Source organism: Crocodylus porosus, unplaced genomic scaffold (genome assembly GCF_001723895.1).
Source record: "Crocodylus porosus isolate Cpor-Errol unplaced genomic scaffold, CroPor_comp1, whole genome shotgun sequence".
In the NCBI taxonomy this organism is placed as follows: domain Eukaryota; kingdom Metazoa; phylum Chordata; order Crocodylia; family Crocodylidae; genus Crocodylus; species Crocodylus porosus.
Window position 1 is genome coordinate 5,258,145 of NW_017728944.1, and position 21,658 is coordinate 5,279,802.

At 46.4% G+C, this 21,658-nt stretch overlaps 1 protein-coding gene across 1 annotated transcript; it reads right to left on the bottom strand.

Moving 5' to 3' along the window:
* Positions 1-253: 253 nt before the first annotated feature.
* Positions 254-21,313, bottom strand: EZH1 (enhancer of zeste 1 polycomb repressive complex 2 subunit). The gene is made up of 18 exons (XM_019550462.1): positions 21,166-21,313; positions 20,717-20,836; positions 19,510-19,630; positions 18,600-18,773; positions 17,080-17,182; positions 16,512-16,675; positions 15,602-15,693; positions 14,221-14,401; positions 13,134-13,330; positions 11,786-11,877; positions 11,088-11,128; positions 10,435-10,560; positions 9,117-9,295; positions 6,159-6,254; positions 4,617-4,698; positions 3,846-3,926; positions 3,311-3,395; positions 254-3,194 (listed from the first exon to the last, which is right to left on the bottom strand). The coding sequence occupies exons 1-18, from the start codon at positions 21,199-21,201 to the stop codon at positions 3,134-3,136; spliced, it is 2,031 nt and encodes a 676-aa protein (XP_019406007.1). The 5' UTR covers positions 21,202-21,313; the 3' UTR covers positions 254-3,133.
* Positions 21,314-21,658: the final 345 nt, after the last annotated feature.

Below are 21,658 nucleotides of genomic sequence, written 5' to 3' on the forward strand. Positions count from 1 at the left end.
TAAATAGAGCATCATCAGCTCCCCTGGCTGTAAACATGGGGCTTCAATAAGGGCTAGTCAATGAGTTAGCTCACTCACCCTTCTCCTCTGAGCCAGCTGCTCAGAGAACAGCAGACATCATGCTGACCATGTATCATGTTCTGGAGCTGCTGGCCCAGCAGCTTTCTGGCCAGTGCATGTGTAGGCCAAGCTGCAGACTGCATGCAGGTAAGTTAACTCTTCTCAGGAACAGAGGTAGTGGCTGGACACAGGATGTTCACTACCACTTTATTATGACAAAGGTTACAAGCCACATGATTTTTAAAGTGCATATAATTCACTGGCAGCAAGCCACAGACACAAAGCCTCTTGCAGTGCAGATATGGCCAAAGTTGCAGGGGAACATTTAATGACACAGAGGGCAGGGACCAGCCATGTGGACAAGGGTATAATAAAGCAGGGGAGAGAGTTGGCTTTCAGGCAGATACAGGAAGAACAAGAGTGCCTGCTCCAAACAAACCTGAACTCCAGCAAGACCCAGGGGCAAGTCCTGTGCTTAGCAGCCCCAGCAGAGAGGAGACACACAGCCCAGACAAGCCCTTGGGACCCTCAGCAGCCAGCTGCAGCAGCTCCAATCCTGAAAATTGAATGCACTGGACATGCCTGTGCCTGGAGAAGCATCTGCACAGGACTAGACCCAGGCTCCCATCTCCCCTGTATCACAGCCCAGTCCTGCATCTTTAGTAACAAACAAGAGGTGTTGCCTGTGCATGGCTGGGTGCTTGACTCAGGACTCACCCTCAGTGCTCACTCAGTAAAAGACCTCCTTATTCTTATCTTACCATGCCAGACTGATGGCACTGGACAGTGAGGCAGGCTCTACTTCCCATCCTTGTATTGTACTCACAGGGTCCCTGATGGCTCAATTCCAGTTGTGCACTCAGGGACACCCTCAGAGCTGCTGCCGAACTCCAGCTGTCCTGGATGTGCTGGTGCCATCACCCCAATCTCAAAGATCCTTATGCAGGCAACAGCACAACTAAGAGTCTAGTGGTAGACCCCAGCTTCTTCCAAGTCCACTTCAAACCCTTCCGCTGACTGCATATGCATATGTTCGTCACATGGCAGCAATACACCAGAAAAGCAAGGAAGAACCAGAACTATGTCTGGAAAGGAGAGAGGACTGAGGGGCCAGGCAAGAAGGCTCCCCTTCATCACAGCCTGTCCTCTGCATCATGTGGTTGCTGGGACTCTGGATGCCTCTCCCCCAACACCCAAGTACTTGTACATACAGACATGAGGGTGCCTCCCCCCAGTATTTCTTCCTATTTGGGGTAAGACTCCTCCCAGCTCCCCCACAGCCTGCAGAAGGAACAGGAGAAGCAGGGGTTGAGATTCACGTGGTTTCTACAACCCAGAAGCTCCTTGGAAACAGGAAGAGTCCCAGCTGCTGGCTGGGGAGGGTTATTTTAATGTGCTTCCTTGTTTTTTTTGCAGGGGGTGCTAAGATCTAGCCCCTGCATTGTCCAGCTCAAGAGCCATCTCCACACCTGGGACAGGGTCTCACAACAGAGCCCTTAGGCAGCCTTTAGACTCAGACACTGCCAAAATAGCAATGTGCTGATGTTGTTCAGAACATGGCAACAGCAATGGCAGTCAAGGAAGAGCTCTGTGCAATGGAAGAGGCCATAGCCATGAAGGGGAGGGTGTGCCAATGGGTTGGCAAAGTGCTTCAGACAGCACCCAGGATTGGTAACTGTGAGAAGGGAAGCCATGACTGGATGCTGCGGCAGCAAGGTTGGACTGAGGAAACAGATTCAGTGCTGCAGTCAGAGCACCTAATCAGAACATTCCTGTGCCATGCCAGATACCGCTGGAGCAGCAGGCCTTCCTAAACCAGCTTGTTGACTCCCAGCAAAGATATTTGTTCCTTCAGCTTTTCCTTGTGTCAGAGGGGCCATGTACTGCGGGACATTGTTCATCCAACAGCCTCCCCACAAGGTCAGCCCATGCCCATCAGAACAGAGCAGCACGAGGCCCTGCAGACCTAGATGGCTCTCCCAGGAAGGCCCCAGGCACAGCATCTCTGAGTAGCTTGGAAACATTCAATAGGAGAGCGACAGCCAGAATAGAGACTAATGAGGGCATCAGGGCTGAACAGAGCCCAGGTCCTGGACCAATTCCCCTAGAGCTTTGTGTGTCTTGACATATTCAGAGGGCCCAGACATCACAGCCAGTGGAAATGGGCAACATTCATTCATCGTTTTCCTGAGCCTGGCCATTAGGCAGGCACAGAAGTAGGGGCAGGTAGGAAGGGGCCTTGTGAACTAGCTGTCTTCACACCCCATTTTCCCTGCCAACTCCTTCTTGCACCTCTGGCAACAATGTGCTCATCTCTTTCCAGCACAATTGCTTTCCATACCAAAGTAACTCATTGCATAACATTGAAAGGCCCCATTGCAGAAACAGGGTTCATCTGGTCTCTGTCCTCTGGCCAGCAGGGAAGAAGAGAGCCTTGTGGGCACAACAGCTGGCAAGTTGACTTAGCCTCGCTGTTGGGGCATGGGCCAGAGTCCCTAAGGTTCCTAACAGTGAACAAGCATCCTGATTAGCAGCAAAGGAAATCAAGAGAGAGCACCAAACACACACCAGAAACAAACGTTTGGCTCCAGGGGAGAATTTTCAATGGAATGGCATCAGCCACTCCACCTATTTTCCTGCTAAGGCAAGCCCTGCCAGGCAGGGCCATTGCATTACCATCCCTACAGGCTGCGAGCAGGTTGTACCTTACTCAGGTTTGTTCTTTCAGCATCTGGTAGATGGAAGGAAACTCAAAGCATTCCCATGCAGTCACCTGCCTTCCAGTCCCACCTGGTTTCTGGAATCCCTCTTGTCAGCCCTGGAGAGCATTGATGAAACACAATACTGAATTCTGCCCTGGCTCAGAACTAGAGCAAGATTCTTGCTTGGATCTGGCAGCGACTCTGTCACACTCCTCATAGCTCCACTCCCAGGCATCTGGATGGAATGCAGCACTCACGACTCACACAGCGACGGGAACATGGGCAGCCATGATGTAAGCATGGAAGCAAACATGGCATTGCTTACAAGGTGCAGTAGCAGCAAAGTGCACAGGGGCCTGCCCCACAGGGGCCTAGATGACGTCCGTCTCCCTCTCTATGCCGACATATTTCAAGGCATCCGCCTGGCTGTACCTACAACACAGGAAGGCTGACAGGTAGTCGCTTTTCTACACTACTCGGTTATAAATCTGTGAATACAGGGTACAGCTAAACCCCAGCCACAGACTCCCCTGAGCTGCCCATATCACCTGTAATCAAAGAAGAGCTCCTCCCCTGCTTGGATGGCCCTCTTCGCAAAGATTCCTATCCGGTGGTCTCCATTCACCATCACAACTGCAATAAAAGAGACATGGTATCAGGCCCCAGCATTTCCAGCCCAAACCATGCATTTGGGCATCACCAGAACCCTGACTCCTCACAGGTCAGTCTGGCCTGTGGTAGTAATGGCACTTCCTGGCTCCTGAAGGGCTTTGAAAGAGCTGGAAGTTCTCTTTGGAACGGGCTTATGGGCTTTCACCACAAAGTAGCAGGGCCCTAGCAAGACCAGTCAGGGTCTTTATAAGCAGGGAAGTGTCTCACTGCAGAGGCAAGTACAACATACATATTTTCCCTTAAAACCCTTCCCTCCAAAGCTCAGAGGTATAAAGTCCCACTCAGTGCCAAGGATGCTTCCAAAACCAGCCATGCACTCCCAGATATCAAAAAGCCTCCAAAGACACCGCTGGTCACTGCCACAATTCCCAGCTGCCCCTGCCCGACAGCAGGTTGGCACAGAGCTCCTACCTTTAGCATAGCAATTGGGGTTCACGGAGTGGTTGGCAAAGCGGATCTTGTTTCCTTTGCGGGTGGCATCAACCACAAAATCTATTCAAAAAATGAAAAAGTGCCTTGGAATTTTCCACAATGATAAAGATGCCACTAACGTGGGACTTAGCTTGCCATACCACCCCAAGTAAAGCCATGGCTATATCCATCCCACTCCAACTCTGAGACAAGTCAATCACACTGTGTACTGTAGGCAAGGGAAGATTTCCTCATGCAAAACCCAGTAAGCGGGGGACCAATTACTCCACCAGCTTGGCCACATTTACACATAGCCCAGCACCTCCAAACCCACTTGCTGACTCCAGAACATAAAAGCAGGCAAAGCACAGGCTCAGGAAGCAACACCGGCACCTAGGCGAGGACAGCTCTACAGTGTGACATAACAGCTATGGAAGCTAGTCACAGTATGCTTGTGCAAAGATTCAAGGAGACATATTAACTTCTGAGGAGCCACATGTGGCTCTGGAGCTGCAGGTTGGCCACCCCTGCCCTAGACCATTGCTGGAGCTGGGGAAGGGGAGGTATCCAGGAGCTGAGGCCTCCAAGTGGAGAAGACAAAGTGGCAATACAAACTGTGCTGCTTGGACCAGCCAACAGACAATCACTGGTGTACGCTGCCTGCTCCTGCCCAGCAGCAGAGCACAACCACCCAGCCTGGTAAGGTTAGGAAGTCCAGGTCCTTAAACAGTGCAATAAACTGCACTTCAAGAGCTCTCCCCAGAGAGTTACCATTGTTGAGGTTGAAGAGGAAGCTGGACATGTATTTATCATAGACCTTTCCACGCCGGTCAGCCTCGTCCTGTGAAATAAGCTGAAGAACAGGCAGGTTTTAGGAGTGTGACAGTTGCTGAGTGTCCTGAGAGATAATTGCAGGAAGAGACAAAATTCTTGCAGGTTCCCAGAAGCAAGAAACACTCAGTCCTTTGTGTGTGCTAGGACAGGGGTGAGAGCCAACCATGCTCAGAAGAGTACCCACCCTTGTACTCTTGTGCCACTAGCTGTGAGCAGGGTCACCTCCCTTTTCAGGCAGTCTGCTGAGCTAATAACCCTGTTTTACATTCAGCTGCTGCTGTGGAAGTAAAGCCTGGTTCCATGCTAGACTCATGCTAAGGCAATACCCTTCTGCAGTTTCTTCTGAGCATCTAGGAGCCGGCTTACTCCTGAAACAAACTGGCAGGGAAGCTGAGGCTCAGAGAGTCACGCCCCCCACTTTGTCAAGTGGCCCCCAAAAGGAAAAATCAGACCCATAGGGGCTTAAGCTTAAGTCTGATTTTTTCAATGCAACCTCCCTTCCTCTCTCCAAGTTATTTAGATTATCAGGTGTTCAGTACCATCTGTCTATCAGTACCACGTGCTTTCAAGCTGGGTCCTCCAATCAGAGGCCATTTTTCAAAATCCTAGTCCAAGGTCAGAACTCTGTGGCACATCTGGGCACAGAGAACAGCTCTGCAGTCCTTAGGCCTTTGCCCTGCTCCAGGAACTAAGCAGAAGATGACAACATTACCATATTTTCTTGCATATCACATGTCCCCAGACAAGACACCCATCTTGTTTTGGGAAGGCAGAATGAAGGAAAAAAAGATTTTTCCAGAGTCGGCTGAATCCTGACCATACTGGCTCAATCCTCATCATCACTGCCCAGCAAAAGGTGATGTAATTTTAGCTTATTACAGCTGCTGTCAAATTGGCAGCAGCTTTTGGCTCCTCAACCAAAAACTACTGCCAATTTGTCAGTGGGCTTTTGAAAGGTTAAAACTAACTGTGAGACTGGAAACTGTACTCTCTCCCTAGCTGAAAAGGGCACCCCTGGCAGCCATTAGAGCAACGCCATGCTTCAATTCCAGTGCAAAAATCAGCTCCCCTGCTTAAGATGCACATTAATTTTGGAGGCCTGATTTTTGAGTAAAGGGTGCATGTGGTATGTGAGTAAACATGGTATTTCTTTAAGCCTGATACATGCTCCGTTTGATATTAAGCACCTGTGTTTCAGCTAAGCAGAAGTAAAGCTGGTCAAATTCTGCTAAAAGTCCCCTTTGAGTAGGTTGTACGGGAACTCTGAACCACAAGACTTAAAAAGGGGCTGCTCAGTAAGTTGTGCTGTAGGTGTGCTGCAGAGTAGGTACTGTTGCAGGCTGAGCTGGGGCTCCATTAACAGTTCTACACTGGAGGGAGAACCAAGCATTTTACACATTGCCTCCAAAAAATTTGTCCGACTCCACAGCCCTTCAGAACAGCACCCATGTTCCCAGCAAAAGGGACAGAAAAACTAACCTCACCACAGTACTCAGAGATGAATTCATTCTTCTGCACAGACTCTTTGATGAAGGTCCCCCAGCCAGCAACATCCGATGGAGCCAGCAGCAAATGCTAGAGTACAAGAGATTCAAGCTGTTACAGTTTGCAGAGCTGCTCCAGAGACATGTAATCAGTGCAAAGAACATTATGAAAACATCACAGACAAGTTCAGGACTCTGGGAGGGAATAAACTCCCATGCCCTCTGGGCAGATTTGTGCATTTCTGGTTCCCAGCAAAACCCACAACAATAAACCCATCAAGATCAGGCTTCCCTGTGTCATGCACACATATGGGCCTGCATACATTCATGCATGCACACCCACACACACAGTCCCAGCCCAAAGACCGAGGAAGGGGGGAGACTGTTTTCCCAGCAGCCACTATGAGGAATGCCAGGAAGCTGTCAATGAACCTACTTGCCTTTGATAAGAGTAACTACTTAGATGGAAGAAGGGAATACAGTGGATATGGTGCATCTAAACTTCACCAAGGCTTTTGACAAGGTCCTGCATGACCTTCTTATAAATAAATTGGAGAAATGTGGACTAGACAAAACTACTAAAGGTGGACAGACAACTGGTTTGAAAAGCCACGAGCAAACGGTAAATATAAATGGATGCCTGTCAGAATGGTAGGCAGGAGGGTTTGGAGGTTTCCTGGGCCCAGTGCTGTTCAATGCGTCTGTTAATGGCTTGGATGCTGGAATAGAGAGAGGCTTGAGCAAATCTGCAAACAGCATGAAACAGGAAAGGAACACAAAGACATTGGAGGACAGGAGCACAATTCAGAAGGATCTTGAAAAACTGGAAAGCTGAGCTAGAGCTAACAGGATGAAGTTCAATATGGACAAATGCCAGGTGCTCCCCCCTCAGGAAGAATAAATAAAACACAGATACAAAATGGGTGACATCTGGCTGAATGGCAGCACTATGGAGAAGGATCTGGGAGTGTTAATGGATCACAGATTTAATATTAGTCTACAGCTGCACAGAAGGCAAATACAGTTTTGGGTTGCATCAATAAAAGCATTAGGTGCAAGACATGTGAGGTAACAGTGCCTTTTACTTGGCATTGGTTATGCTTCATCTAGAGTGCTGTCTGTAGTTTTGGGCTCTGCATTTTAAAAAGGACATGGAGAAGTTAGGGAGAGTCCAGAGGTGGCCAACAAAACAATAAAGGATTTGGCAGGTAAGTTATACAAGGAGATGTTGAAGGAAATAGGTATATTCAGCTTGTGGAAAAGGGTTTCATGAAAGGACATAATAGCAGTCTTCAAATAGCTGAAGGGCTATCATAAAGAAGAGGGAAAACACATTTTCCCTCTGGCTACAGACCATAGACACGGACTAAAGACTTAAAGTTGCAGTAAAGTAGGTTTAAATTTGGATATTAGGGAAAGTGTCTTCACTGTTAGAACAGTGAGGCAGTAGAATAGGCTCCCTAGGGAAGTTGTGGAATTCTCTATCGTTGGAGGTGTTCAAGAAGAGATTGGGCAATATTAGTCAGAGCTGATCTAAGAGTAGTTGTGCCAGTGTTATACCGAAGGTAGTTCTCATACTTATGGGCTTTGTTGGTTGCCACATGGGGCTGGGAAGTTTTTTCCCCCCTCTCTTGTTGCTACATGACACAGGGTTTTTTCTTGCCTCTCTTAGAAGCACTGGGCATTAGCTGCAGCTAAGGTTGGAGACTGTGACTGGGGTTTAGCATTCTTCCAGTTGGGACTAATACCCAGGGATTCCTAGCTAGATGGTCTTGCCCCTCCACTCAGGGTTAAATCAAATCATTATATTTGGGGTCAGGAAGGAATTTTACGCCATGGTCATATTGGTATGGAAGACGGCAAAACCCTCCACAGACTATACTTGGGGGCATGGCCCTCTTCCTTGGATTTTTTAAAATGTATTTTAACAACCCTCACAGCAGCAATATATTGGCCACTGTTGTCTCCGTGCTTTACCTATGGCAGATCAGGCCTTGTGGTGGCATCAGCTGACTGTCACTTTACTAATAGGTTAGACAGTGGATTTGTATAGAATAGTTTGGATAGGGATGATCCTATCCCTGACCAGGGATGGACTAGATGTCCTCTGGAAGTCCCTTCAAACCCTACTTTTCTATGATTCTTGATCTTTCATTATATCTAACCCCAGCCACGTGTCTAATTATTTGCATCTATTTCAGTCCCCTTCTGCATTTGCCTTTATTTGGAAGGTTGACCAACACACCTGGGCTCCCACCTCTCCCTTGGGTTATTGTTTAGCACCAGCCTTTTCCAATTCTCTCATTTAATTTTTTACTATGATTTTATATCCTGCCCCTTGACTACATAATTATTTGTTATTCATGCCCCATAATGAAGCAAGGAAAGATGGGAAGTACTGGGATTATTCTGTCTGGACAGAAGACTAATAGCATTTTGCTAGAGATTCAAATACACTAAGGGGGTTACAAAGAGAAGGGTAATTGCCTGTTTTCTGTGTTCACTGGGGCAGGACAAGAAATATGGGTCTTAAATTACAAAGGAGATGTAGGTTAAATGTTAGAATTTTCTATCTCTGAGGGAAGTTTAAGTGCTGGAAGAAATTACCTAGAAGGTGCGAAACCTCCAGCACTCAAAATTTTGAAGTGCAGATGAGACAAGCACTTGGCAGGCAGGGAAGCAGTTTTAGTCAAAGCTGATCCAGCCCTTAGCAGAGGGTTGGACTAGATGACCTCCTGAGGGTCCTGCCAGCCCTATTTTTCTGTGATTCTATATACCCTTCAGAAGCTGGGTGAAGGGCATCCCCCCAGCTCTCACAGCCTCAGCTTCACCTCACTCAGGTGAGCAAAAGTTAGCAGAGTTGCTAGGCAGGCAGATTTGTCACAAGCATGGGGCATGAAACAGGAGGCATGCTGACAGCCAGGTCTGCCACTAAACAGCATGTTGTCAATACCTTTTTGAGCCCACGCTGGATGCTGCAGTTCTTGCAGAAGACCACTTTGCAGTCCCAGTGCTCGGAAGCCCCACAGGTCAGGCACAGGTCAGGATCACACTCTCGTACAGCCAGGTAGCATGGACACTGCTTGGTATTACACTGAGTCTTACAGCGGCAACCTGGGAAGCGGTTCTGGCCTGAAAGAGAAAAGCCCATGTTCTAACTATGTACCTTTACAAAAAGTAAATGAGAAAATGGGACAAGCATACCCCAGGAACTGCCCATGGTCTAACAAGAGTAGGAGCACAGCCAAGCCAGAGTGAAGGGGCTATGCAGGATAGGGACAAACAAACCGAGAAGCCTGCCTTTGCCCAAGGCTGTGTTGCCTGCCTGTCTGACTCGTACGAAAGGAAAGTGGCTGGGTCTTTGCACTAGGAAACACACACTCCATTGCTGTGGGTCTCTCAGAAGTGCAGCTGATGCAGAAACCAACAGAGGGAATGATACTAATGCTCAGACAGTACTGCCTATCTCACCATGCCAACCTGACAGCACCCGGGACACAGCTTGCTATGAAAAGCAACGGGACAAATCTACAATGGGAAGCTGGTTTCAGCACCCTACATTCTGAAAACAAACATTTCAGGGCACAAAGGGAGCCCCTTGAGTGCTGCCTGCATCTCTCCTTGCATTAAGACTAGGAACATTACTCATCCTTCCAGCCCCACAATTGGATTCAACACAGATATTTACTCCCAGGAGGGGGATAAGTACATGCAATTTTAAAAAAATAAAAACCCTTTGACAACATAACCCCAGTGTAGTTGAACAGCAGAGCTGCACACAGAATTGTTAATCTAGTGATGGTACTTATACAGTATAGCCCTACTGTCACAGGGTCCAAGTGTGTTGCTGTCTTAGTGGATTTATTCTCACAACCCTGGCATATCAGGACAGCTATATTCCCCAACATACAGCTGGGAATCAAGGCCCAGACACTAAGCAATTTGCCCAGGCTAGAGAAAAAGTCAGCTGGCCTTCTAATCATTGAAACTTTCTTCCTCTCAAGGAAAACAGCAGCAGCATGGGAAGCCTAAAGGCAATGGGCAGTCATGAGCTTCCTAATAAGACACCCCAGTGCGTAATACACACTTTCATGACTTACAAACAGAATACACCACTTCCCCTCTAACTTTTACCAGACTGCTAATCAGCCCTTGGGTGACTATGGATTGGCTGTGTGAATGCCAGAACATGATAATAGGTTTTTGCCCTATTAGCAAATCTGTGTGGCTGGGGGTGCCTGTGTGCACAGATGCCCCAGCTTTGTCCTTACAGTCAGGATTGCACTGGCAGAACTTCTCACAGAAATTCTGAGTCATGATGCAGGGGCAAGAGCTGTCACAAGGGTGCTCAGGATGGTCGCAGGGCTGGTAGTTGTACACCTGGGTGGGGGAGTTGTCTAAAACGAGAAGAGGGAAAATGCCAGGGTAAGAATCTGTGCTGTGAAGGGACATATTTAAATGCAGTAACAGTGCTAAAGGAACTGGAAAAGGACATAAAATTTTCAGCAGAGGGCAGGCAACCCACTGACAACTAGGAGAAGCCTCTTAAGCTGTGCTCGCAAGCACATGACCTATGTTTACTTTAGTCCTGAACAACCAATTTCACCCTGTAGCTATTATGCCAAATCTCAGCCTCTCCTGACTGGGAACAAGACAGCACCACTTGTACTGACTTGGACTTAGAACACTGACACAGCTGGAATCATTAACACAGAATGTTACAGAAGCTTCCCACACCATCCAAACAAGGCTTGAACAGGGGAGGCAACTGCAGCATCAGCTTTCCCACCTCTGGACTCCCATGGTGAGAGCCGCCAGTCTGGAAAGTGCCTTGCAGCTCTTTACATTGCTCAAATCAGGGCTGATGCACTACATTTCTTTGCACAAAGGGCGCAAACCATCTAGTGGCAATAGCCTGCCCTACCTTTCTTCAGCTGGATCTTCCTGCAGTGTGCAGCCCACAACCTGAAAGAGAAATGAAGAGATAGCATCTGGGGGGAAACCACTGCTATCTTTAGGAACATTTGGCCAAGATCACCTGCGCCCAGCAACTCAACGATGCCAGTCAGCATGGAACTAGATACAGAAGATTCCATTGTAAGCCTGTATGCCAGCTTCGTGCATTAATCATCATCATCACCTGCTCGTCACAGAAGTGAAAAAGAACAATACAGCTGCATAACAAGCTCCTTCAGAAAGCCACTAGAAGCAGGATGAGTCTCAGAAAAAAAAACCTCTCAGCAGATACATTAGGACCAAGCATGAGAGAAGTAGGCTGGAATCAGACAACTTAAAGGGATCTCAAGAGAGAAACCTGTGTGACTGACAGTGAGATGCAGCAATAGAAGCCACTGCCCTTAAGGCAGCCACCAAGTCATTTCCTCAACATCATGGTTAAGCAAATCTATGCCCAGTCAGAACTGTATACAGCCTTCTAATTACAGCAGCAGCACAGAGGAAAGAGGCTTGGGCCAATTCCCAGGCAACAGCACAAGCAGCCCTGTGTGACACTGGGAAGGCGTTCAGAAGTGAGGCAGATGGGGATTGCCAAGAACACTCTGGCACGGCCAGCAGAGGCTCCTGCTGCATGTTAAGAACAAAACAAGCTTGTTGAACACTTGCCTGTGCTTCCTTTTCTTCTTCTGGGATGGATTCATAAGCTCATTTGTTGGCAGTTTTGTTACAAGGGACTCTTTCACTGCAAACTGAAAGACCTGGGGGGGAAAAGTTTACCATGTTCAAATTATGTTGTCTGCAGCACAAACAGATGGAAGACAACAGGCTGCCAGGCATAGTGCCTGAGGACCAGCAACCCCACCCCAGCCTCACTGAGCCAGAGAATGTCATTGCTGTTTTTCCATTTAGGAAGCAAAGCCCTCCATCTTTCAGCCCCCTTAGTTGTCCTGTGGGGAAGGTCAGCAACATCAACCTGATGCCTCAAAAATCAGAGAGTTCTGTAATGTGATATGCTGAAGCAAAACCAATCTGATTAGCACAACTGAAACCTTTACATCCAGTAATAAATACTACGCAACAGCACTAGACCTAGGGAAGCTGAAGAATCAACCCTTGATCTCACAAAACTAGGGCCATGCTTTGCTCTTGCTTCCCCAAATTCTTCATCTTGTGTAGGCTTCAATTGCTTCTCATTCTGTACTACAGCTAGTTCCAATGTTGAGCATGACTCGCCCCTTCTGGAGCTAATGCCAGAACAGTGAGGCACTGGCCCACAGAAGGAAGATAAAAAAGGAGAGGGAAGCAGCAAAAATGCTTCCAAAAACTCAGGAAAATAATACAAGGAGGGAGCAACTTCATACACAGCAGCATGCAGATGTGCTGTTTTAGAGGTCTTCTGAGAAACACATCTGCTATCCCTTCTGCACATGTGAAAATCCCCCTGAGCGTGCTACAGCCTAAGTCAAAGACTGGGATATGGCAAGTCCCTCTGGAACTCACTTCAGAAGAAAGCAAAATCAGGAGATACTCTGCCCCCAGCCTTGTAAATCCCTTTACATTTACTCTACAGTGGAAGGAAGGGAGGCATGAGACCAAGATCAGGAGCAACTCAGCTCTGCACCTTTCTGAACGTGGCAACTGGCCAATGAAGGGGATAGGACAGCAGGAAATATTAGGCACTGAATCCCCAACATTGCAGAAGACTAAAAGAAACCAGGCAGGGAGTAGAGCCTGCCCTGTGTTGCTAGCACACAGAACATCAGATTAGCACTTCCTTTACCCACCAAAGCAATCACAGACACACAGCAAACTTGGAGTCGACTCACAGCAGCCATGTCAGAGAAAGAATGATGCAGCTCTCTCACTACGACTCAAAGACATTTCCTAGCATCAACTTGGACAAAGAAGGGAAATTAAATGCAGGCATCAGTTCAGGCCTTCCTCCCCTTCTGTTGCTGCTGCTGGACCTGCCTACCTAGGGGCTACAGCTCCAGGTGAAGATGCCAGGCCATACCTGTTTGCACGTTTTGGTTCCCAGCAGCCTGGCAATGGAACAGAAGTTGTTGAAGTAGGTGCCATGGAACACACGGAAGAGCGACTCCTCAGCCCCTGTCCACTCAACAGGTTCTTGTGGTGTTTCCATTGAAAAGAGCTGGGAGGAGGCAGGGCTGAGCTTCTGCTTGGTGGGAGTCTGGCAACGGGAGTTTGCCTCTAATAATCCCCAGGGGACAGGAAACACAGCAGTTAGGCTAGCTTCAACCTCCCTTCCCCAGTCCTGCTGCTGCCCTGCCATACAAGGACACTTTTCACTGTGGAGGAACAATGCTGCTTGTCATCTCCTGCTACACCACTTCATCTTCCCACACAAAGGTGGTGCTAGACAGGTGTCCAAGTCACTCCCCTCTTTCTGGGGCACACAGGGAAATTTCCAGCCCCCCTCCACAGGGCAGTTTGTAGGACCACTAGCTCAGCCCCAGGAATCCAGTTTTGGAGGAGACCTGACCTTGCTCTCATGAACTGACACACATCAGGGTAAGGCAGGAAGGGGTGGTTTGGTTAGCTAAATGCTGACCACTGGCTTCCCCTGCCTATTTCACCACCATACAGCAAGGAATCAGGTGATGGCTGACACATTTTGCTTGCACAGGTGGGGGCTGCAAGCACTCACCTTGTGAAGCAACCTAGGCTGGCTAGCAGGGCTGTCCATGAAGGGCTAGGTGCTCCTACTTCTTACACAGCTATCTGAATTTTCCCCTGCAACATGCTGCAGAGCAGTGGCAAGCAGTGGAAGATTTCCCAGAGTGCATGGCTTCTGTGAGCTGCGCATACTCCTCTCTTTGCTACTGTCAAGGGAACAGAAGGGCAGCAGTTTACACTGCGCTTTGGGGTAAGGGGCTGTGTCCTTCACGTTTATGTATGGTTACCTGTAAACAGCAGGACGATTTTTCTAGCAGCAAACCCTAGACACCCACTGCAGATCACACACAAACAAAATACAGCAGGCTTGTCATGACTGGGCCTGTGCACTACATGGGAAGGGGTTTCCAACTGGCTCAAAAGGGGTGACTCCACAGAAATACTCAGACCTTTAGGCATCATACCTGAGGAACTGGAGGCCCAGTCATTGCCTGTGTCTCTGTCACTGTCTCCCTCCTTTGTCTCAGTGACTGTGGAAGCCAAGGTGTTCGAGCAGGATGCATTGACCATGTGATGCCTCCGGCGTCGCCTGCCTGAGCATTTGGACCTGGGATTATGCAGTGCAGCAAACTCTTTGGCCCCCTCCTGCAACAAAAACCACACACTGCATGAGGAAGACAATAACCAACCAACAAATGCAGAAAGGCTTACACAGCACAGGGTCTGTAGATCAATGCTGTGGCCACCTGGTAGGGGCTAGGGATCTATAAACACCCTTGAGGACAAGGCCCCACAGAGCATGCCTGTTGCCCCATATCCTCCCCCAATGCTACCCATTAGGAAACAGCTCCTTCATCCTGTGCTTCTAGCACCCCATTTCTCCTCCTTTACAACTCTCCCAGGAAGTCGGTCCAGAAGCTGTCTCCTGGACAGCTCCCCTGCTTTTAGCCTGCACCTCTAGGACTGTGGACAAAGGAACCTTTTAATCACTTTGAAAAGGAATGGGAAGCTGCCACTCAGAAGTGCACAGAAGATGCTACTCCTGCACAGTAAAGAGTGCCCTTGTATAGTGAAGCTAGCCAGGCCTATTTGCAATACAAGTCAGTTAAACTGCTGAAACTAACTTTGAATAGTAAGATGTACTTAGCCTTATGCTTCTAATTCAGTTAGTCTGTAAGATACATCTCTACCCTGCCTTCTGTCTGACCTTGAATGAAACGTTTAAAGTTGCAGCTATTTTGCTACATGTGTATTGCCATATTAGTGTACAGATCTAAAAGTTAGGACCTAACAGCTTGGATTAGTACCCTTGCTGCTATTGTCATGTAAGTCTACTCCCCAAGCAATGCACTGGGAGCCTTAGGTAAACAGAGAGCTCCTTGCTGTGAGAACTATGCCATCTCATATGTACTACAGCACTAAGGACATCAACCTTCTTACTGATGTTTCTCTCTTCATGGTGTTACCTGATGCTCAGAAGTTTGAGGTCATGCTTTTATATTTTGGGAATGCACCTGGGTTGTACACCTAGAAGTCATTTTACCTGTATTTTTTTCTCCGATTCCTGCCCAAACATTTATCTTGGGCTCTATCTGCACTACAGAGTGAATGGTATCACCTATCCTGCAATTCCTTGTCTGTTTGTTACCAGACTGATCTGTGCTGAGGACCTGATGGCATCAGCCTCCAATGACAATTGTATTTGGATTCATGCTCAGCAGCCCCTCACTACCTGATGACAGAGCCACTGAGGCTACACAAAGATATCACCTGGTCCTGCAGGGAAAGGGTAGCCAGGCCTGTTTGTCTGACAGTGTTTAGCAGGAGGCTGTCCCAGAAACATACCAGCCAGAGGAAACAGTCTGCCCCACAGGGATCTGGCTCGATCTTGGTCTCCCTGTTCTTCCGTTTGTAGACATTAGGAGTAGCATGAAAAGCTGAAAAATATAAGCCACTCTCACCATGTGAACAATGGCCATCTTCAACACAAGAGGCTTGTTCCCACAACAGAGGGACCCACATGATGAAAAGCACTATATTGCAACACTCAGACACTCACAAGGGGCACAAGCCTAGTGTCCTACACTAGTCAGGAGGAATTCTTGGCTAGGTGTCTTATCCAGCCCCTGCCCTGATACAGGCAGGAAACCCAGTTCTGTGATGTTGGCATGCCTAGGAATGGGATAGTGCTTTTTTCCTATAACTGTATAGCTCTTGAAGTAAAACTCAAGGATCATCCATGAACTGTAATGCTGCATGTCCAGGAGCCAATGCAATGTTTATAAGACTTAAGCAAGACAAAACACTGGACCAGGAACAGGCAAAGATGAAGCAGTTAAAAAAAAAAAAAGGGAGGCAGCAAAATATGGGGGCTAGCAAGGTTACCAGGAATGCGACATTCACCCTTTACACAGACAAGTCTCTGTAGCTAAAGAGTAAAGCCACATCATGCCAGTATCTCCAGCTATAAAGAACCACAAGGCTTAATCACAGTATACTGAACTATGTTAAAGTCAGTCAGCTCCACTAGCTAAGTTCTGTTAAACCTTCCCCTTTGTGGAGATCAACAAGGAAGACCCAGAGCAAGAGCCAGACATTGGTATTCATACCACTACACATATTATTCTTTCTGGACCTCTGCCAGCAAAAGCAGAGGTGGGATGGAGTGGGAGGAAAAAAAGAAAGAGAGTAAAAAAACACGTAAGATATGGAGAAAGATTGCTCCAGGGGAATTTATAGGTGACATCAAACTTACGATGCAGGAAACAGTCGTATTTGAAGCAACGCCTGCAGAAGAGTGTGTGGAAGGAATGCAGAGACTGCTCCCGCTGGACTGACTTTGCGCATGGCCCATCAATGTTTGGTGTGCACTGCGGGGGCAGTGCATTTGGGTCAGATACCTCAGTTAGTTCTCTGTACCTGTGTTTTGAACAAAACAAATGTACACATATATTTTCCCAATGGCAGGAAACAATGCTCTGTGTATGACAACCAGCTTTCAGGAGATGTGTACGGCCAAACCCAGGTATCCTTGAGCTGGGATAAGGATCCTCACACTGTCCAGACTTTGCTTTTCAAACTCTATGTCATCTAACAAGTACTTGGTAGGTTATTTTCATTTTGTTTCCATGAAGCCTGTGTCCCTAGCTGATCTATAGCTCACCCTTCCCAAAAACTGCACTTTCTGTCCTTCCTCAGAGATTAAGCTCCGTCCACAGGCGCATCTAATTCTACTGCACTAGGCAAAGCACATTATTTTCAAAGAGTCTTTGTTAAAATTGTAATGGTCGTGCTAGGTGATTTAACCAGAAATTATTACCTACCTCTCTTTCATATCTTCTGGAAAACCATATTCTGGAAACATTGAAGAAATAGCAGTGAAGATCATATCATTTGGAAACCGCTTCTTTGAACACTTTTTGTTGCCTAAGCCAAAAAGAAATAATTCCTGAGTTAAGTTAGATTCCAAATAGCATTTTCCTATAAGAGGGAGGATTACTCAAGGAGATGCCTTGTATCATTTTTAAGAGGTAGGAAATGTGATTCACACAGCTATCCTAATGATAACTAATCTCTCCTTAGTCCTGCAACTAGATTAAGGAATGTACAGATTCAGGGCAACTTGCACCTGTCAACTGAACAGCAACACTCAACTTACATGCATAACTTGCTTAACTGCCTAACACAATACCAGTCCCAATTTGTTACTGACTATTTATTGTAGCGAACTCTGGTTATCTGCATATTGGTTTAATAAACAAAACACTTAAACACATAGCATTTATCAACAGAGGCATAACTGGTCAATTATGTGCCCTGGACAACAGCAGCGCATGGAACAGGAACCATAACTATACTGTGGACAATGATGTAGTGACTACTATATGTCTATATTTGTGCCCTCCCCACCCCAAGTTAGCATCCAGGGCTAGTGCCCCACTTTCAACCTCCCCACAGTCGTCTTAATTATCCAGTCTTCGTTTTTGTACCTTAACTGTATTTCCCTTAACTGCATAGTAACTTTATTTGTCTACCTTATAACTTACTGTACCTGCTTCTATCCTGTTGTCAGAAAGGACAAAAGGGAAGCAGGTATCAAAGGACTGCTAAAAAGAGAAAACTTCATAATAATGGGCACCAGTCTGTTCCATGACTATGTTCTCTCATTTGCAAGGCATCCCCCATCATACAGTACAAGAAGCCTCGAAAATAAGAGGAACTAACCTGTTCTAGGCATGCTAGTACCACAACAGTGACAACACCATGTACTTAATAAACTTTGCTTATATTATGTTTTGAAATTTTGATAACAGGCAGGAGTAAGCATACAACCTTTATGCACTTAAGCAAAGTACACCAATCAGCAAATCGTGCGTATTATTGGTAGGGGAACATTATGTCTCGTTTGTACTATAAGAAGTTTGTGACTATGGGATTTACAAAGACATAGGAGTCTGCAAACTGCAATTCTGTTCTTGGATACTTCATTAGCAAACTTAAAATATCTGAAAGAACATGCATTCGGTGTGGAAGTCAGGACCTTATAGATAACAGCTACTGGTATTGCTCATATCACAAGGTTGAAAGTAGAGATGCAACCACCAGCAAGCGTATGCAAGATTAGGCAGGAGACACAATCTCAGGTCCAGCTTCCTCCCACTCGAGACTAACGTTAGCTGGGCACAAGGAAACAGAGGAGGAATATGCAGGAACACTTCCAAAATTGGTTACTACTTTAATGACAAATTAATATTCAACATGGTGACTGCAAGAGGGCACTGGTGAGCTAAACAAGGCAGATGTGAGGTAGAGAGGCCATCCAAATCTCTGCTGCCAAGCCTACCTTCCACAGTTATTCGTTTTCTTTTCCTTGTAACGGGCAACTCTTCCTTCCCATCCTCCTGTTTACCCTCAGAGTCATTATGTCCTTCATCTTCCTCATCAGAGTACTGATTCAAGGCATTCACTAACTCCAGGAATACAGCATCACTGATGAGGACAGACCCTGAAATCATCTCTGAAACACAGTAATATTAGTTAGTTGGTGGGTGTGCTGTGATTTTTTAGCTATGTTTGGTGGAAACCACAGAGCAACCATGGAAGAGCAGTGCTATTGTAGGAACCAGAGTGTGAATGGGGGAGGATGTTAATGCTTGGGGAAGTGGGAGACTTGCAAACTGAAATGCTGATCAATACATGGTCAATACAGCCAGCCCAGCTGGGCAGTAACTGCTTTATACATAGATACTCATAACAAAGCTGCCTGGGGAGGTAAGATGGACAGAATGTAACTGCTTTCCTATCTCCAGACAAAGGTTTGTGATAGGCCAGATTGGGCAGGTCTGTAGGAAAATACAAAACTGAAGAGCTTGACTGAATTTTTTGGCTCAGGTCACAACTGAAATGAGTTTGCTGGTTTCACAGTAATCTTTAATAAACAGCTGCCAGTGTTCAAAACCACCCCATGAACTTGCAAAAATGGCAGCATCTACTAAGGGAAGTCTAATGTCCAAGACTAACTGGGATACCGATGGTCAGGACTGAGGTGCCTTGGTGGAGATGAGGTCAAGAGACAGGACTGGAATACTAAAAGTGCTTCAGCTTTATGCAGTTGGTCTAAAGGCTCTGAAAAAGAAGCTATATAGTCTCTGCTGCTGCTCTTTGGGTTCTTAACTGCTTCATAATCCCTTGTATTCTCCCTGCTTGCAAGAGACTGAGTGGGAAATGTAGTAGGGTCCCTGCCCCTAGCTTACCCTCCTCTCCATGAACTTTCCCGTCATAATTATTAATAAGTTCTTCAATGAAAGTTTCATCTTCCTCTTTCACTTCATCTCCCATGTAAGGAATATTGCACAGAACAGTTTCATCTTCCACCTGCAAGCAGATCAGAAACAATTTGGTCAGCTAGCACTCGCCAGCATCCAATCAGAAGGCAGCTTTGTGGCTGTTTGTTTACATTAATATATACAGTCAATATGCAGCACTCTGCAAAGATTTAGCCTTCCTAGATGGACCTTCAAAGGTCTCTGTAGCAGAGGTATGCTACCCTGCAAACCATCCCAGTGTAAGACATGCATTGTAGCTTACTGCCAACTTGAAAGAATACCTGGCTTAAAAGAAAAATAAAAGGTTTTCTCTATAGGCCCAAAAGATATTCAGAGACGCAAGGTGAGTAAATGGTGAAATAAATAAGACAGAGCATGAATAAGCAGAGCTGGAACACCACACAATGAAAAGCAAATGGCAAATCGCCTCCATATGAAACGGAACATACAAAGAGGAAGCATTCATTATCAATGCTGGGCAAAAGGGCGCTTAAGTACCCTTCCAGAGTACATTACCATGTGTCTTCTGACACCAAAAGCATGGATGTCACTCCACCCTGCTACAGAAGCCTTCCAAGCTGCCATGAGAGTTACTGCAGCAGGCAGGCCTAGATGCCCACTCAAGCACTAGGCAAGGGAACAAGTGGGGACAGTTTAACTGCAAAACTCCATCTGTTTGCCTAATACGTCATTTTAATCAGGCACCTAAGGTCAGTATTACTGCTACACCAAGCTGTATATTTAAATCATTCTAGGCAGCACAACTATCCTTAGCAATACCATGAAAGAAAGTCAGCAGGGTAGCCCAGTTGCAAAGAATAAGATCCTTCTAAATGGACTGCTGCATCTTTCTGAACAGAAAAAAAAATACAGTTAAAAAATAAAACCTTCATAACTAAATTCAGGTACTTTATTTCCCAGAACAGTATACTAACCTAAAATGCAGCTAGAGAAGGAAGCATTAAATGTAGTTTGGCTTATTAGGAAACATAATGCAACAAACAACAAAATGACCATTTTCAGCTATCTCTGAAGCACTGCACAATTCAAAGCAAGCGCATCTAGAAAGGTGTATCTGCAAATCAAGATTTAGAAGCACCACAAGTATCTTATTTTGTATTGCTTTTTCACATACCATAAAATTCTGCTGAAGAGGGGACCAGGAATACATGATAGGAACTAATGCCACTGTGTTGAGGGTTCTCATGAACAAGGTCTGGCTTGGGAATCCAGGGAAAATGCTCTCAACAGTGCACTAGAGTATAAGCAAACACAGAGACAGTAAGGAACAGGCTCCTGGGACAGAGTCATTATAGAACAGGACCAAACACTTAAACTTCATGATATAGGCAAAATATAGTTCCAGTCAGTTTTACACATACCCCATTTCCTCCTTAAACATTAGCTTAAGTAAATTTTCTTTTTCCCCCTGGTTCTGCAGCACGGGGGGAATATTTGGCACAGTAACATATTGAAACATAAAAGCACAAAGAAACGTGCGGCTGCCTTCAGAGTTCCCAGCAAAACCCAGGCTGTAATCAGTGTTTTTGGAAGGAGGCAGAAACAGCAGAGCAGCTGTTGTACCTGTTTCAGGAAAGGGTGTCCACTGACTGGCTTCATTAACTGCACTGGCTGCACTCGAAGCCTCTTCCATTCTTCATTTAAAAGTTGTGTTTTTTCTTGAACCTTTGCAAAATTGGTCACAAACAGAGCCTTAAACAAGAAAGAGACAAGTCCTTGAAATCAAAAGGCAAATGAAGATTCAGAGTAATGAGATACCTACTGGCATGTGTCCTACGCACCAAGCTGCAGACTCAGTGCAGGTGTCATTTCCAAAGGACTGTAATTCCATTTGACAAATGGTAAATGGAAGCTCACAGATAGAGTGACTTGATCAAGTCACACAGGAAGTCTAGGGCAGAGGAGGGAATTGAATCTGCAGCAACCCTTAGGCAAATGCTCTCGTTACTGACCTGGCTATTGTTACTAAACAGCTAAAAACAAGAAGCCTATATTTGGCATTTGGGTAACTTGATTTCACTGTTTCCATTGTTTGTGTGAGCCTGTCACAATAAAA